General features: G+C 42.0%; 1 protein-coding gene across 1 annotated transcript in view; it reads right to left on the reverse strand.

The window, feature by feature from the left end:
• The window catches only part of PCSK6 (proprotein convertase subtilisin/kexin type 6), a 62545-nt gene that overhangs the window by 39930 nt on the left and 7119 nt on the right, over nt 1-15496 (reverse strand). The window contains exons 2-8 of the mRNA XM_015811850.2: nt 14807-14917; nt 12678-12821; nt 10477-10553; nt 8045-8133; nt 2878-3050; nt 2151-2363; nt 1430-1530 (exon numbers count right to left, since the gene is read on the reverse strand). Of these exons, the coding sequence (XP_015667336.1) occupies nt 1430-1530; nt 2151-2363; nt 2878-3050; nt 8045-8133; nt 10477-10553; nt 12678-12821; nt 14807-14917 (908 nt within the window). The remainder of the gene's footprint in view (nt 1-1429; nt 1531-2150; nt 2364-2877; nt 3051-8044; nt 8134-10476; nt 10554-12677; nt 12822-14806; nt 14918-15496) is intronic.

The raw sequence follows: 15496 nt of genomic DNA on the forward strand, positions 1-15496 counted from the left end.
TCTCTCTCTCTCTCTCTCTCTCTCTCTCTCTCTCTCTCTCTCTCTCTCTCTCTCTCTCTCTCTCTCTCTCTCAATAATCAGAGCATTAAGAACAAAATGCCCGCTGATTGTCACTGAACATGTAACATTACTATAACGTTATTTGTTATTGAGTATTTAATGGAGTGTTTTACATCAAAGGTCTAAATCATTTCAACATTTACAGACCTAGATTCCTCCCCCATCTTATTTGCAAGCAATCTGGGGGTCCCCGCGTGTCCTAGACACACATCAAGTTTTGAAAATTCCAATCTTGAAACCCAAGGTGCCAGTGCTTGTGCTTATACTTGTGAGACAATTCCATTTCTTTCATCATCATAATGAGAAAAAAAAAATTCCCATCTTCGATATTATAACGCGACACAAACAAACCAATGTACCCATCTCTGCCACTGTGAGTCACAGCAATTAACAATGCATTAGCACTGAAAGCCAAAGTCACAGCATGGAAGTAGTAAAAACAGTCAGCAGAGATAGCTTGGAGATCATTCTCTTCCCCTTCCTCCTTCAAATAAAACAAGGTGAAAAAGTTTAAGCCTAAACAAAAGCGACCAAGTTTTAATATAATCATAGAAACTCATTTCCATGGAAAGTGAGGGACAAGGCAGTCTCACTCAGGTTTTTAGGGTGATCTTAGCTTAGCTATGCAAGATCATGAGTTTCTTGGTCAAGAAAATAAGCAGTAGACAATTATCTCGAGGTATTGTTCCAGTATGTTCCATTATGACTGGTTAATGTCCCACAGCAGGAAAGGCATGAACCAAAACATCAAGAAACATTTAAAATTGCCCCCAAATCTCTATGGGTGTCATCAGTCTCATCCAAAACCTCATGCAAAGATTCAAGATTCCAGAATCTCATGAGATTTTGCACGTTTTTATTTTAAGAAAAGGCTTGTGTTTCATTTAGATATCTAAGGTGCATGCCAGCCCTCTCCTGCTTAGCCTGGAGGAAGCCAACTTTTTTAGTCTGGCGTTTTCCAAATGTAGTGGGCTTCAACTTCCTGAAATCTGAGAATGGTAGTCCCAGTATATCTGGAAGACCTCAGATTGGAGAAAAACCATCAGTACTATCTTGAAACAAGATTCTTATGCCCTCATCTTATGACTTCAAAGACAACTTCAGGTTATGAGCAAATATGACTCTCTGCTGTTATCAAGATTACAGAGTGCATTTCTTTGACTATCAGAAGATATTGAGCAACCAAAGAAGGAGAGAGAGGGGGGGGGAGGGAGGGAGAGGGAGGGAGAGCGAAAGAGAGAGAGAGAGAGAGAGAGAGAGAGAGAGAGAGAGAGAGAGAGAGAGAGAGAGAGAGAGAGAGAGAGAGAGAGAGAGAGAGAGAGAGAGAGAGAGAGTAATGTCTACACAAGAGGGTGAATTGAATCCTTACTTGGCTTCCAGGGCTAGAGCAATGATCCCAGCTACCATGGGGGCAGAAACGGAAGTCCCCGTGTGGCCATCTGTGCATTGTTTCTTCAGATCTGTGGTCATCTAAGAAGAAAGCTAATGTAACTATCAGTTGAAACTGAAAAGGGAGAAACAACATTCAAATTGCATTGTGGAGCCCAGATTTTGTGCAACCATAAATGGCCAGGCTCAAGAAGATAACAATGACTCTTTGGCTTCCTTAGTAGGTCTTTTCATTCTTTCTTTTTTTTAAAAAAAAAAAAAAGGGGGGGGCAAATGAGATAATCTGAACTAAGGTTTTAGTAAGACTGGGTGTCCACAGAGCAAAAATGTTGAAAAGAAATCAGAACTAGTCTTTTCCTCTATGGTCTAACTGTCAACAAGGAGAACTAACATGAACTTGAGTAATCCCAAAAAATAAATTCTCTTTAAGCAGTTATGGAGTCTAGGAAGCATGGTGACTCCGTATTCTTGTGTAAAATATTTTAACTGAATTCCCACCACAAAGGCAATGCTACTAATATTGTTCAGTTGTGGCACACATGCAATTTAACTCATCAATGTGCTTTGTATTGCTTCTATAGTCATTCACCGGCTGGATGACCTATCCAACATGCATGCAGAAGCTTTTTATGTTACTGGACAGTCCACGTAATGTCACACGAACAATGCAAAGTTTCATTTTTTACAAGTAGGAGACTTACAATCTGCCGTTCATAGAAGGCCCCACTGCTATAAGTTGTAGCAAGGGTAGAGGCGCACTCCTCCAAATACCAGGGCTTGTTCCCATTCTCGGTGGTACTGCTAACAGAGACAGTGTAGATGCTGTTGGTGTATCCATCACAAGAGCAATGGTCCCCTTCTCGGCCACCGTTTCCAGAAGCCCAGACAAAAATAGAACCCCGTCCTCTACGACCCTAGGCATTGGGGGAAGAAAAAGGGTTGGAAAGAGAACGGACAGCTTCACCTAGATTCACCTAAATCTCTATCAAGTACAAACAATGTCCATTGAATTTAACTTCTGGAAAGAAGCATTTGCCAAGTTTTATGCTCATTTGTATAACTTGTGTAAATGATCACGTTCCCACAATCACCATGGTGGAACAAATACATGTGACTGAACAGAAGGAATTTTTTTATTGTGTGCAGTGGGACTTCTACCATCTCAAACCTTCATCCCACAAGAAAACTGAGTGGAAAGGCCACAAAAGGAGCAACAGCTTTGGATTCCACACCTATGTTCAAAATTGCAGATGAGAAATGAAGGAGGTTGTGGAATATCTAGCTCTGGTTTTAAGAAGGTCGATATCTATAGTTGGATCGTACATTGATGCGAAATGGAGAATAGAATCTGAAGAAGAGCAATATAAAGCCCCCACTCATAAGAAGAGAAAAAAAGGTAGGCTACACCACATCACATTTTCCCCACACCTTTTTAATGCCGTGTTCAAATGCTTGCTTGGCCAAAGGACCAGGTCCATCCACCGTGCGGCCATCGTCATCTGGACCCCAACTAGCACTGTAGACATGGATATATTCTGGCTTGGCACCAATTGCTTTGGCTTCCACCACATCCGTCACGTCACCATCCAGCATACGGATGCCTGAAAGGGAATCCACCGGGCGGTTTAAAAATGAAGAACAAAAGCAATGGGTTGGGGACAGCTCTTTGTACAGGTGCAAAAGACAGCAATCAAAGGTTTTAGTTCAAAGTGATGCCCGGAGCATGAATGGCTGTTTGTGGAGGGATTGGTCACTGAGATAACCTAGAATAACTATCCAGGACAAAATCAATCCACATCGGAATGAATCCTGAACCAGCTGGTGCTTCCGCTTTACCTTCAGGGTTGGCCTCAAGATACAAAACATTACGATAGTGCAACTGGAAAGTTACCAAGCCACGGATATTCGTATCTGGCCAAATCCACAGCTGGACTGTAATGAGATGGAGCTGGTCTCTAAGAGGAGAGGATTGTTTTGTGCGTAATTCTGGCACAGCGCGGGCAACACCTTGCAAAATAAACAAAGATGGGGGGGAGGGGAGGGAATACATTACAAGCCCAAAGGCAGATGGAACCTTTTCACAGCGAGGCCTAAGTTGGTTATGGAAATATATGGGGTGAATTACTCTCCTCTGATGAGTCTGGACACCGGTCCAGCAGCTAGCTAACAGGGCTCTCCTGGAAAGGAATAAGCAGGGGCAGAGTCCACCCAAAAGCTGGCCCGGTCTTTTCCAAAATGAAATGGGAACCAGGCAACAGCTGAGCCTGCTGGATCCGGGCCAAAATCCTCCTTGAATTTATGATATTTTTTTATGGAGAAAAATGCAGCCAAGCTGACAGATACTATAATATTAAAAAAGAGAGTGCTTAGCCTTGAATGAATGAAGGAATAAATAAATACACATGAACCGGTCTCAGAAAATTCTAGCAGCTTGATTCATTTTTTTTTCTATCAAGAGGAACGACTGATTATTTATCACAGTTTAGAGAGGCGCTGCCATGGGTGGCAGCACTTTTAGGAGAAAGGGCAGCCAAGGGTAATCTTAGTCATAATGTTGCTAAGTACAAAGGCCGCTGCTTAGTTTTTAAAAGATTTCGTTTTTCTTTCTACGCATAGTTTTTTTCCTTCAGAAAAAAAAAATCAAAAGAAAAAGTTAATTACAGCCACAGCTTTACAATAGTACAGAATGAATATAGGTAGTTTAGCACACACAAAAAACACACCAAAAAAACTAAAACCTTCCTCTGAGCTGAATTCAAACCAACATTGTGCAGAAGCCTTATTTCTATAATTGTTACTAGAGGTTGAAGGCCAGAGTCTTGTGTTCCTCTGAAGATAATTGGTTGGATAAAAAGAAACATACCAGACAGTTTCAACTCACTAAGCACAAATGCGTCTACATTCACCCATTAGGAAATAAAAGTATGTAGAAATAAATAAAGCAACTGGTTGCAAAAGTTACAGTCTGCGGTTGGGAGATCTGATTTTTGTCTCATTTAATGAAGGGCTCTAGACCTCACAGTAATGGGAAAACTGGGAACGTTTGCAGCGAACCAAGTAATAAACTAAACGGAGACGGGATTCTGATCTTAGAAAATTTAGATCTTCCACTTGCGTTAAGGCAGAACTACTTGGTCTGCTAAGAGCACACAGGTTTGTAAGGACTGGTTACACAAGCCGATCTCTGGTTACAAAGCACCCCAATGCCGAGATTCTACAATGTTAGGATCCACAAAACAAAATTTGTGTCGAACTTTAGCGTAACGTCTCTCCCAGAAGCCAAACTTTTGAATTCACGATTAATCGTGCTGCTCAAAAACACGCCGAACCCATTTTAGCTAATTCTCTTTCCAGTTGAGCTCAACTCTCATTGATTTCAAGGGCAGGTCTTTGCGGTTTTCTCAGCAACAAGGAGGAACTGGTTGTCAAATGTTTTCCTCCAGGATATTTTGGTCCCGGTATTTCTTGATAATCTCTCATCAAAGTGCTATCCAGGTCTGATTCCTTAGTTTTTGGAGATCAGCCAAAAAAACCTCAACTGTGCAAAACTCATTCAGCGAGAATTGTAGCAGTCTTCACTGCCATCGCTGACCAGAATTCAACAATCAGTGAACTTGATTCAGATCAAGTTAACCAACCATGTAAAAGGATTAAAGAATTTGTATTTTAAACGCAATAAAAAAACAAATAAAATTATGAGATTGAGCAGAGACAAAAAATGCAATACTGTAACCCTCCACCAAAATAAACAAATATGGATTGAGATAAAAAATCACTGCCTGTATCAATTAAAAAAAAAAGGCTGTTACTTTGTCTCAATTCATAACAATACAAAAAGTTGTGGATCTGGAAGCATCCTTGATTGATAAATTGCCAACAGAAATCCCTTTTAAATTAAGCTTAATTCCTCATTCGAAAATAGAGTACTTACTGTAATTCTTGTGCTATAAGCATAACTTTCCTTCTGATAAATACTGTTAATTAGAGCTCTTAGATTCTTATTATTGGAATTAACTTTTTTTTCCTGACTAGATGGTAAAGAGGAGAGTCTGACAAGGAGAAGAATTAGCTTCTTCCGTCTCCTTTCTCTTCCACAGGGTGGATTAAATTCAGAACACCCCCATCTTCTTTATTTCACTTTCTCTAAAACATCTAAAGGTCATGGTTACATTGCACCCTAAATCTAGGATTTAGGGAATGGCCCCCTCTGCCTTGGGCCTGGCCCAGGCCGGCCAGGAGCCCATGTACAATTTTTGGGTGGCCATCTATGCTGAAATGCATTCAGTCTTAGCTCCATAAGCCACCACCCCCCGCATGGCATGAGAGGAACATTGAGGCTCCTCCAGTGGACCATGCCTCGGCACTTGCCCCGGTCCCCACCCCCTTCTGCCAGAGACCCTCAGATCTATCCCACTCCTGCCAAGGCCCCCACAGGCACCCTTGACGTGAATGATGTAGAGCTGGCCACGCCCACCCAGTAGGCCACACCCAATACATCCACGCCCACCCAGTAGGCCACACCTACCCTGGCCACATCCACCCAGCCCCCTGAGGGCAACCGCAATGCCGATGTGGCCCTCAATGAAATTGAGTTTGACACCCCTGGACTAGAAGATTTCTAACCCGATGATTCTATGATTGTATGACTCTGCCCACCATCTTGCAGCCACTTGTTCAACAGCAGGTTATAGAACAAGAGGATTAGATTGGCCAAAATTATCCATCTGCAACAGCTTTAAACAGTGACTGGAAGACAATTTCCCTGCTAGCACATCCCCAAGCTTCACCTTTCTGAGTTTCAATTTGGGTAAAAGAGGGGGAACCAAAGGTCAGTCTGAAAGTTGGCAGACCTGAAATAAAATAACGTTCAGTTGCTGTAAAACCGCCTAAACAGCAAGCCGGTTCTGAATGGCAGTACACAAATATTTTCTATTCGGCAGGGCAGGGGAGCCTCAGCTATCACCAGGCACAGTGCAAAGCCTATTAATCTGTCCCACCGAGAACAAGAACAAGAACACAGGGTCAATTCATGTGTGACTTGCTCCAAGCACCAGGGGCTCCTTTGGCAGCAGGAAAATCCCAGATTAACTTGTGGAATTATCTAGACGGAGAAAAAGAATGCAGAGAATGTAAACATGCTACTGTACCAATAAAGGAGACTATTTGTAGGTCAGGATTGGAATGAGGGATCCTTGGTACTCTTTGAGCTTGGCTGTTTTCTTGCTACTAAAGCTGATGTTACTTGGTTTGGGTAATGAAACATCTGCAAGAAAACCACCAAACTCAGAGAATACCAAGGACCCCATAGTCCTCCTCCTCCTCCTCTTCCTCCTCTCTGCACACTCTGTTCCCTTCTAGCACTCATGATGTTACCTAGTTGAGTAATGAAACATCTGCAAGAAAACCACCAAGCTCAGAGAGCACCAAGGACCCCATAGTCCTCCTCCTGCTCCTCCTCCTCCTCCTCTCTGCACATCCTGTTCCCTTCTAGCACTCATGATTTACCTAGGTGGGTAACGAAACATCTGCAAGAAAACCACCAAGCTCAGAGAGCACCAAGGACCCCATAGTTGTCATCCTCCTCCTCCTCCTCCCTGCACACCCCCTCCCTTCTAGCACTGATGATGTTACCTAGTTGAGTAATGAAACATCTGCAAGAAAACCACCAAGCTCAGAGAGCACCAAGGACCCCACCCTGCTACAATCTCCAACAGACAGGATGAGGACAAGTGAGAAAGGGCAGCAGAAAACCTCTCTTCAGAGGGTCCACGCAGAAAAAGGAGGTGAAGCCTTTGAAGTGTGATTGGATCTAATTCCTTAGCATTTCTTCCACCCATTCAGAATCCATCAGCTGACCAGTATAGCCTATGTAACAATAAAGAAAGACTTCCTAAGCAGTTGTCCTATTCTCTGGAGGGAATCCGACATCCAACTGCATTTTTTAAGATTTCGTGAATGACAGCCAAGCTAAATATTTGATATTTGACCTGTGTGTTTAAGCAGAGAATTGACTCACTATATAAAACAGCAATAACAGTGCTGCTTTCTGAGGACTAAAAAGACATGTGTATTGAAACAAAGGGACATTTTTTGTCTCTAAACTGGCAACTCACCAGTAAGTATCACTGGAGTTGCATCCCCTTAAATAAAATAGGAGGAAGTGGAAGGAATTGTCTAGTGGGTTATAAAATTGGGGGGCATAGAGAAAAAAAAAACTCTATTTATATTTCTAAGCTGGTTTAGCAAAAACTGTAAAACATAAATAGCAGAAGTTAGCAAAAATGGCAACAACCGAACCAGATTTGGTTTCTGGAACCCCCAAATGACAAGGCTAAGAGTCAAAGAGGTAGAAGGTGAGACAAATATATAGTAAAGTAGTATACAGTAAAGTATATAGTAAAGCAAATATATAGTAAAGTATAATAAAGTAGTAGAGTAAAGTAACATTACATTTTCAATTGATTTTGTAAAACAGTCTTCTTCAAAGATCAGCTGTACCTCTCAAGTTGAACAGAGTCACGTTGAAACAAGATGGGCGGCAAATACATTTAATTAATAAATAATAAGTAAATATTGTAAGAATCTTCTTCCTTACCTCCAATTCTCGCATTGTAGGCGATACCCACAATGCAATTGGAGTTGTTTGCCGATGCTGCCACTTCGCCAGCGCAGCGGGTGCCATGCCTAGGAAGAGAATTCCCAGAAAGATTTTAGAATTCAGTAGAAACAGAGAGAGACAGAGACAGAGACAGAGACAGAGAGACAGAGACAGAGAGACAGAGAGACAGAGAGACAGAGACAGAGAGGAGAGAAGAAGAAGAAGAAGAAGAAGAAGAAGAAGAAGAAGAAGAAGAAGAAGAAGAAGAAGAAGAAGAAGAAGAAGAAGAAGAAGAAGAAGAAGAAGAAGAAGAAGAAGAAGAAGAAGAGAGACAGACAGAGAGAGACAGAGAGACAGAAAGAGAAAGAGAGAAGGAGAGAGAGGGAGAGAGAGATGGACCTGCATAAATTTAGCCACCGAGAACTGACTTAAGATTTGGATCTCATTAAGGCAAAAAACTAGAACTGGTTTCTAGTTTGATGGTTATTCTGGTTTCTGGTTTCTAGTTTGATGGTTATTCTGGTTATTCTGGTTTCTGGTTATTGATGGTTTCTAGTTTGATGGTTATTCCTCTCAAGTTGAACAGAGTCACGTTGAAACAAGATGGGCGGCAAATACAATTTATAAGTTGCCACCAGAGTATTTTTTTTCTCCTGTTATTCTTTGCAAGCTTTATTTGAGATGGGAAATGCAGGATAAGGAATAGCCTGTTATTTCATCTCTGTTGCATGGGGGCCATGTTTGTTTACGGCATGCTAAGGCTGCAAGTGCTTCCTCCATTCTTAAAAAGACACCTGGATTTGTCTTAATGGGCTCATCATTCACTTGGCATTACTATTGCTTTTAATAATGCATCTAACACACATTTAGCCCCAGACTATAATCCTTCACCCTCTGAAATCCTCCTAAATATGTAATGGAAAGTTCAGTTCCATGCCTATAGAAGACAGCATGGAAGCTAGCCTAGATCTTTCAATGTTTGCAAAAAAATCATATATTTAATTTAAGATTCTATATATGCATGAAAAATCCGCCCTATTAGCCTGACTTTTCAGGTAGTCCAAGGCAAGAAAACCAGGACTCCAGAGAAACTAGTTTGTAATTGCTGTGTTGGTAAAAATACCTTTGCTGTGGTTTGCCAAATTAACTCAATCGGTTTGGTTCATAGAATAGACAAAGAGATGTCAGACTAAAGAAACCAGGAACGGGAATTTATTTCAAAGCACTTAAGAAGGTTTTTTTTTTTTTCAGCTACTGTACATATTCACAAGAATCTGGTCTACTAAACGGTCAAGTCAAATTGGCATTAGATAAAGGTCAATGGAATTCACAAAGGGGGCGTGGACCTGCGTCTCTTATGGCTGCACAACAATTCCAAACTGTGACACATTTAACCCCACTCTCCAGCTCAGCATGCTCATCTCCTACACAGTGTGCTGTGCTAAAATGTTTGGGTTCTGGGTGCTAGGCAAATACAGCCACTCTGGACTCTGATTCAGTGCTACTCTTCACTACCACAACATGTATTATAAATGAGGCTAGAGCATTTTGACAGAGGTGAAGTAAATTTCTGATGGGCAAAGGACAAGCACGTCCAGGGAATGGTTGAGTTCTGTTTTTGCCTTCTGGTATTCATTAAAGTGGGATGCCTCTACGGCAGCCCGTGTTCGGAAAACTTTCAAAAGTGCATCGAAGTTTTTGACAATTAATCCCCTCCATTAATGAAGTGCTCAGAGGATTACTATCATTAGAAGAGAGAAAAGCAGATCTTAGAAAGAGAGTGTTCATACCCAAGCTGAGTCCCGCAAGCCTGGAGGAATAATATTTTGCAGGATAGCCAAACAGCTGCAGAATTCAACACACATAACATCATCCCCATCCCAGCCCAATCCAGCCTAGGGAATTGCCGCTCTACACTTTATTAAGCAACTGTAGCATCTTATTTCTGATCGCATGCCAAACTATGGTTAATGAGGCTCAACTATAGTTTGGCTGGATGCCCTGACTGAAAACTATTGTTCCAATGGCTGATCGACTTCCAAAATTGCTTTTAAGAAACAGAAATGCTAAGGGGGGAGAGAGGGAGAGAGAGAGAGAGAGGGAGGGAGGGAGGGAGGGAGGGAGGGAGAAGGAGAAAGAGAGGGAGTGAGGGAGAGGGAGGGAGGGAGAGAGGGAAGGGAGAAAGAGAGAGAGAGAGAGAGAGAGAGAGAGAGAGAGAGAGAGAGAGAGAATGGAACACACTTATTTTCATTGCTTGGATCATAGCGTGGAGTTGGGTCTTCATCATTTCCATTGACATCATAGCTTGCATGAGGGTCCTAAGGAAAGAAAAAAAAAACCTAAAGCACAACTAAAAAAAAAAACNAGAGAGAGAGAGAGAGAGAGAGAGAGAGAGAGAGAGAGAGAGAGAGAGAGAGAATGGAACACACTTATTTTCATTGCTTGGATCATAGCGTGGAGTTGGGTCTTCATCATTTCCATTGACATCATAGCTTGCATGAGGGTCCTAAGGAAAGAAAAAAAAAACCTAAAGCACAACTAAAAAAAAAAACAAATCGGAAACAAGACACAAGAAGTAATGGATGGAAACTTATCAAAGGAGATTTAACCTAGAATGAAGGAGAAATTTCCTGATAATGAGAACGATTATTCAGTGGAACGGCTTGCCTTCAGAACCTCACTGGAGGTTTTAAAGAAAAGATTGGGTAGCCATTTGTCCAGAATAGTCTGCTGCTTGAGCAGGGAGGTGGACTAGAAGACCTCCAAGGTCCCTTCCAACTCGGTTATTCTGCAATCTATTAAAATCTTAGGATTGAATTCTTTTTCACTCTCTTATAACCTTGCTCCTCCTCCAAAGATCCCAGAAGGTTTCTATGGGATTCCCATCTCTGCATCGAAGCTTGTTCAGACCCATAAGCCTACACTGGATTACTTAAAAGTAACTTTCACTGCATTCAACAGGACGGGTCATTCTCAAGAGAGCAAGCTTTGGCTTGCTTATAAACTGGCTCAAAGTATTTTGTAAAAAGAAAAGCGATTTCTTGAGATGAAAGAGGCCCTCAGAGAAATTCACCACTCTCAAATATCCAAGCTAGAAGAACAACACAAGAAGTGTGTAGTTCTGGAATCAAAAGCAGGCTAAGTCCTTTGGGGCTGATGTGGACCGTCTCTCTGTGCCGGCCATCAGCTCTTTCAAAGAATGGTGCCTTTTCCCATTTCCCAAGGAAAATACTTGCTTCAGAGGCATTACAGAGGTAACCAGCAGTTGTGTGTTGTATTGCTGTCCTGTTGCCACCTCCTTAACTCAAACAAGAATGTACGGAGAGGGGAGGCCCGTATCAGATGCTTGCTTTGCATCCAAAGATGCACAACATCCAAGAAAAGAAAAAAAAAAGATGGAGAAAGAAAAGGGGACTAAACTCCAAACTCAGGAACTCTTAAAGCAATTTTTCTCCCACCCTTTCTTATGCGAACCCAGTTGCAGACCAGGTGAAAGAAGAAACTTATGGACCCTTTGCAGGTGAGATCCTACTCTGTTTCTCCTTCTGTTATGGAGATGACTAGAATATTCTGGAGACAGAGAAAATCCCTGATGATGGGGTCCAGCATGAGCCCAACAGCTTGGTAGACTAAACCTTTGGTCCCAGTGAAAGACTCAAGATTGGATCCTGCAACACTATCCTGGGACAGGTAGATTTATCTTCATTCACGACCAGAATAACTGCCTTGATATTTTTTTTCTGCTGAGATAATGCGAAGTCAGCTGACGTCATAGCAGAGCGTAGCAAACGTCCTTTGCTTCTTTTTCTTATGGCGTACAAGTAGACGACAATAGTAGTAACTTTGAGAGGGACCTCGGAGTCCTAGTGGACAATCACCTAAATATGAGCCAGCCGTGTGCTGCAGCTGCCAAAAAGGCCAACACAGTGCTGGGCTGCATTAACAGAGGGAGAGAATCAAGATCACGTGAAGTGTTAATACCACTTTACAAGGCCTTGGTAAGGCCACACTTGGAATACTGCATCCAGTTTTGGTCACCGCGATGTAAAAAAGATGCTGAGACTCTAGAAAGAGTACAGAGAAGAGCAACAAAGATGATTAGGGGACTGGAGGATAAAGCATATAAGGAAAGACTGCTGGAACTGGGTATGTCTAGTTTAATGAAGAGAAGGACGAGGGGGGACATGATAGCAGTCTTCCAATATCTCAGGGGCTGCAACAAAGAAGAGGGAGTCAAGCTATTCTCCAAAGCGCCTGAGGGCAGGACAAGAAGCAATGGATGGAAACTGATTAAGGAGAGAAGCAACTTAGAACTAAGGAGAAACTTCCTGACAGTTAGAACAATTAACCAGTGGAACAACCTGCCTCCAGAAGCTGTGAATGCTCCAACACTGGAAGTTTTCAAGAAGAGACTGGACAGCCATTTGTCTGAAATGGCATAGGATTTCCTGCCTAAGCAGGGGGTTGGACTAGAACTAGATGACCTCCAAGGTCCCTTCCCACTTTACTATTATTATTATTACTATTATTACTATTATTATTATTATTATTATTATTATTATTATTATTATTATTATTATTATTATTATTATCCAAAAACGTGTGCCAAATCACTCCCATCTCTACTTACATAGTTCTGTACAAGATCAGGGTGATTCTTCTCTATGCCGTCATCAAGGATGGTCACTACGACACCTTTGCCAGTGTACCCTCTTTGCCAAGCTCCCAGGACATTCATTTCGGACCTGCATTCGCTGTTGTTGTCTTCACAATGCTGAGAACAAAGACAGCAGTGAGTGAGGTGTGTTGCTTTCCTTTCCATACCTGTCACGCTCAATCAGAAAGACGGGCTTCCGGTAGCTACTCCGAGTTTGCAAATGATAGGACCAGCCCTGGATTAGATAGAGGAAGCCATTGCCCCAGGCAATAGAAACAATTGTGTCTGCTCACTTCCGATCCTTTTTCTGGATTTAACCCGATGCTGTAGCTGCAGCCTGAACCAGACAGAAACAACTGGACCACCTTTTCTGGCAGCTGGCAAGGCCAGCTACTGTAAAGCATTAGAGGTGAAACTTCCCTGGAAGGCTGTTCAGAAGTTGCAGCCTGTTCCAACATACAGCAGCTCCGCTTCAGCTAGTCAACAAGCAAATCACGGAGGAACCTGTTTTTGCTGTTATTTTAAGACTTTCGGGAACACCCTGACCATTTCCAAGGTGGTTTTCACACCAGCAAATGTCTTTCACAGCGTGGGACTCAAAAAAAAACCCCAACCAACCCCCTGAATGAATGTCTGCTCTTGTATCAGTCTGCCTGTGTGTTGTGTAATTCTCAGAGCCTTCCTCTCCAAGTTCTCTTGCTGTTTTGGGGGTGGGTGAAAACCAGAGAGAATAGAAAAATTAGTTATAGAAAATTGGTTAGAAGAGATTTGTGGTAGATTGATATTGTATATGGCAGTGGTTGTCAACCTTTTCTTCACCAAGGTCCCCCTGTAAATACCTTTTGTGGCCACGGACTATGGCCACCGACTACCAACACTCATCAAGCCTTCACGGACCCCCTTTGACAATATCATGACCCCCTCAGGGGCCCACAAACCATAGATTGAGAACCACAGGTATATGATACTTGAGATAAGAGGTCACCACTATATACCTGCAGACCTCAAATTATTTGAAGCCAAGCCAATAGCACGCTGTCTTTATCAGGCACAACCTGGCCCCTTCTCCAATTTTGGACCCTTAGAATTTGTACAATCCAAATTTTTAAGATCAGCCATTCAAACCTTAAAATAGGTCTCTAACACCACCCAGAGACTAGAGACAGGCCTCATGAAAGTGGAGACTAGAAGGTGGGGCGTCATTTATACATTTCTTAACATTATTTATCTCTTTTTCTTTCTTTCCCTTTTTAATTAGTCTTTTATTATATGAAAGCGCTTAATAAATACAGAGAATGAAACCCTCGTTTGTAAAACTTGTTTCTCAAGAGCAGGGGTCTTCAAACTTGGTCCTTTTATGACTTGTGGACTTTAACTCCCAGAATTCCTCAGCCAGGTTTGCCTGGCTGAGGGATTCTGGGAATTGAAGTCCACAAGTCATAAAAGGGCCAAGTTTGAAGGCCCCTGCTCAAGACTGATTCTTCTAGCAACCCACAAAGATAGATAGGATGATTCACCTGCAAGCTGAATTCACCGTAGGTAAACTTGCAGATCATTGTACCAAACAGGGGGTCTCAGTCTCTGTTACCTGGCAATTAATTTTATTGCACATCTGCATGTACTTAAGCAGATACACCAATATGGTGTTTGCTTACCCACACAAGTCAGTTGTTTAGGCTGGGTTTAGCATTTCTATCCACCTATTGAATCTTTCCTACCATTATTATTTTGTTGTCAATAACTAGCAAAGTAACTGCAACACTAAAAACAACACCACCATTCAAGCAGGCTCAAATACAATAAGAGCCAAATAAAACCACTATAAAGACAATTGCAATTTACACACATGAGAAGCAAAGGAGAGCCAAATTTAAAAAAAAGAGCAAAAATGAAATAAATCAAACAAAAATAAAAAAAATGAGTTAAAAGAATGAAACAACTTCCTTGTGATATCATTCCAAGATTAGGGCATCTTGAGCTTCCTATGGCACTAGCTGCTCTTTACACACACAGAGAGAGAGACACACACACTAGCTGCTCTTTACACAGAGAGAAAGACACACACACACACACACACACACACACACAAAGTGTATAGTTACCATGTACCACATTTCAGGCCAAGATGGGTCGTTGAATGAAATGAAGCGATGGTTGCGTCGGACTCTCCTTTTGACTCTTGGTTTAATTTCTTGCTGCTGCACCCACTTTACCTGGAGGATGATAAAATAATTGTGTTTATCCCTTTTGCTTTCTCTTTTAAAGAGCTGCTTCCTTAGAACAGGGTATTTGCCAGCTCAGTTTTGGCTTCTGACTCCTCGGATGCCTCCTCCATGGCTCTCCGTTAAGATAATTGAATACCAACAAATGGGGACATTAAAAGATCAAAGCGAATCTCATTAATCAGTGAGAGCAAATCCCCAGAGTCACCAGCATTAGCTTGGGGTCTTTTAAAAAAGAGAGACAGAGAAAAATATCCAGTGGGATTCTTGAGATAAGGACTAGAAACTAGGAGCCATCCCAGGCAAGGTTCTTGTCCTCATAAAACACCTTGTTATATGAACAATCCCATTCTTTTTCTGCAGTTCACAGCCCCGCTTTTCTACTTAGCACTCAACGGTCACTCTTACCTAGTAGATAGGAAGCTACAAAACAAGGGGCTTAAGAAGACTGTGGAGCATTTTAGATTCAAAGGGGAAACCATGCTGCAGAATATGCCAGGACCCAAGGGTGATAGGAAGCAAACTAGGTGCCTCCATAGCATCAATGGGCAACCCCTTAAGGGTCTTCAA

The sequence above is a fragment of the Protobothrops mucrosquamatus genome, unplaced genomic scaffold (genome assembly GCF_001527695.2).
Source record: "Protobothrops mucrosquamatus isolate PMUCROS unplaced genomic scaffold, P.Mucros_1.0 scaffold53, whole genome shotgun sequence".
NCBI lineage: Eukaryota > Metazoa > Chordata > Lepidosauria > Squamata > Viperidae > Protobothrops > Protobothrops mucrosquamatus.